Raw genomic sequence first — 2,094 nt, 5'->3', positions numbered from 1 at the left:
CGCAGGTGAAGCAGATGAAGAGGACCCCCTGCAGCTTCTGGGCCACGAAGTCCGCTGGGTGCTCCCGCTTCATGTGGCGCTCCTGGAACTTGGAATCGGCGAAGGTGATGAGGCAGCGGGTGCACTGCAGGGCCCCCAGGTGGCCTGAGGATGTGGGGGAGAGGTTGGTAGAGGCCAGCAGGTGTGGCGAGGGCCTCTCCCAGCCCCAGAATCATGCCGACAACCAGCATGCAGGACTGGACTCGCTCTGTGCCAGGTGCTATGCCAGGCCTGGACGGCAGCCTTACTGGACCTGTTTTGTGAATGAGCAGACCGGGGCTGCAAAAGGTTGGGCAACTTGCTGACTGTCATGAGGCTGGGAAGTGAAATGGTGGAGTCAGGGCTGGAACCCAGGCAGTCTGCCCTTCTGACAGCTGTATGATTAGGGCACAGCCTCTGGAGCCAGACTGCCTGGAACTGACTCCCCTGGCAAGTAAAAACTGTTTTCATCTGGAAAATGGGGTAATCACTATATTAGTATCCACCTCATAGGGTTGTTGGAAGGAATAAATGAATGAACTTATAAATAGTGTTTAGAATGGTGCTACACAATGGTTTGCAATCATTATTGTTGAGAAAGAAGAAACCCCACAGCCAGGGGCTGGCCTGGCACAGCTAGGCCTTGGCATTCTCCTGGTGAGCATAAACAATTCCACAGAGCACTGTCAAACAAGGCCGTGCTGTGACTGGGGCGAATCAAGACCACGCCATGGTGCCGTTCTGAACACAGACAAAACGTGAACATTGTCTGGGCCACGAGAAATGGCCAGACAGCCCCTTGTCCTGGCTTACGTGAGTGCCTGCTGCTGCTTGGCCAGTCAGAGCTGGAGCGTTCCCTTGTTCCTCCCTCCTCCTAGGTCAGATTTATTAAGTGAGCCAGCCATCTAAGAACCCCTGCTTCCTGGCAGCCTCTATCGAGAGCAAAACCCCTTTCTTGAACCCTTCCCCAATGCACCTACCACAAGCCCAGATCCTATAATAAGTCCTTTCTTAGGAGATGCCCCACAGTGTATGTGCTTCCTCAGCACAATGAGCAATAAGCCCGATTTGCTCAACTCCACGTGTGTTCCTGGTGGTCTCCAGGAACTGGAGTGCTGATGCTGGCTTTCACTGTTATAAATACTTAACCTCTCTTTGCCTCAGTTCCCTCACTTCATATGAAAGTGATAATTATCAATTTCATAGAGTCTGTTAGGAGGACGGACTGAGACGTGTTAAAATCTTAGAATGCACCTAACACATAATAAACATTCAGTAGAAGCTGTTGCTGTTCTCTGTCAAATTGGTTATCTTCATTAATATTAAGCTTTCCCCTTTTCTGCCATTAATCCTCATACCAGCCAGCCCTGTGAGGTGAGGAGTGGCTAGCCCTTTGGACAGACAGGGAAACTGAGGTCCAAGGCACACTGAAAGTCTGGGGCAGGGTTGGGACTGGGGCTCACTGCTCTTCCAGTCATTTCTCCCACTCCAAGCCTCTCTGGATGCCACTCTGCCTCTGAAGTGCATCCCTTTCATATTTTTGTGGACAGAGCAGGGAGCTCTGCTCCTTGTTACCTCTGAGGGTAACAAGGGTCGGGGTCCTGAGAGGCCAGATCAGGGACCATTAACAGTTCCTTCCTAACGAGTCAGTCCCCACAATGCTTTGAACACTGAGATGCTATAGAAATCCTTTTAGCATCACAGCTCCTGCAACCCACCCTCCTCTGGTCAGCGGTACTCACAGATGTCACCTTCTGGACTTCGGGAACTTCTCTCCTTGGACGAATCCTGCTGCTCCATGGTCTGTTTGGAGTGCCGGTCCTCCATGGTGACTGGGACCCCTCTGGTCAAGAGAGGAGCACGCATGGCAGAATAGTAAATCAAGTGAAGTCGCTAATCTATAGCCAAATTTAGAGGGCCCGCTAATCCTGTGATCTTTGACAGGCTTACTTTGCCAGTCTTTGACTTCCGTGACATAACATCTCTTTGAATTCTAACCTGATAGCTCTCACTAGAGAATTCAACCTTCCAAAAGATTCAACTCCTCAGCTTTGTGACTTCTCTTAGCGCCTTCTC

General features: G+C 51.0%; 1 protein-coding gene across 3 annotated transcripts in view; it reads right to left on the bottom strand.

Moving 5' to 3' along the window:
- The window catches only part of ZNF576 (zinc finger protein 576), a 3,475-nt gene that overhangs the window by 684 nt on the left and 697 nt on the right, over positions 1-2,094 (bottom strand). For all 3 annotated transcript variants that reach the window (XM_010852550.1, XM_010852548.1, XM_010852549.1), the window contains exons 2-3: positions 1,761-1,861; positions 3-144 (exon numbers count right to left, since the gene is read on the bottom strand). In XM_010852550.1, the coding sequence (XP_010850852.1) occupies positions 3-144; positions 1,761-1,845 (227 nt within the window). In that variant the 5' untranslated portion in view covers positions 1,846-1,861. The remainder of the gene's footprint in view (positions 1-2; positions 145-1,760; positions 1,862-2,094) is intronic.

This window comes from Bison bison, unplaced genomic scaffold (genome assembly GCF_000754665.1).
Source record: "Bison bison bison isolate TAMUID 2011002044 unplaced genomic scaffold, Bison_UMD1.0 scf7180017864313, whole genome shotgun sequence".
Classification (NCBI taxonomy): domain Eukaryota; kingdom Metazoa; phylum Chordata; class Mammalia; order Artiodactyla; family Bovidae; genus Bison; species Bison bison.
Note: the sequence above shows the minus strand (reverse complement) of the source record. Positions and strands in the feature narration are given on the sequence as shown.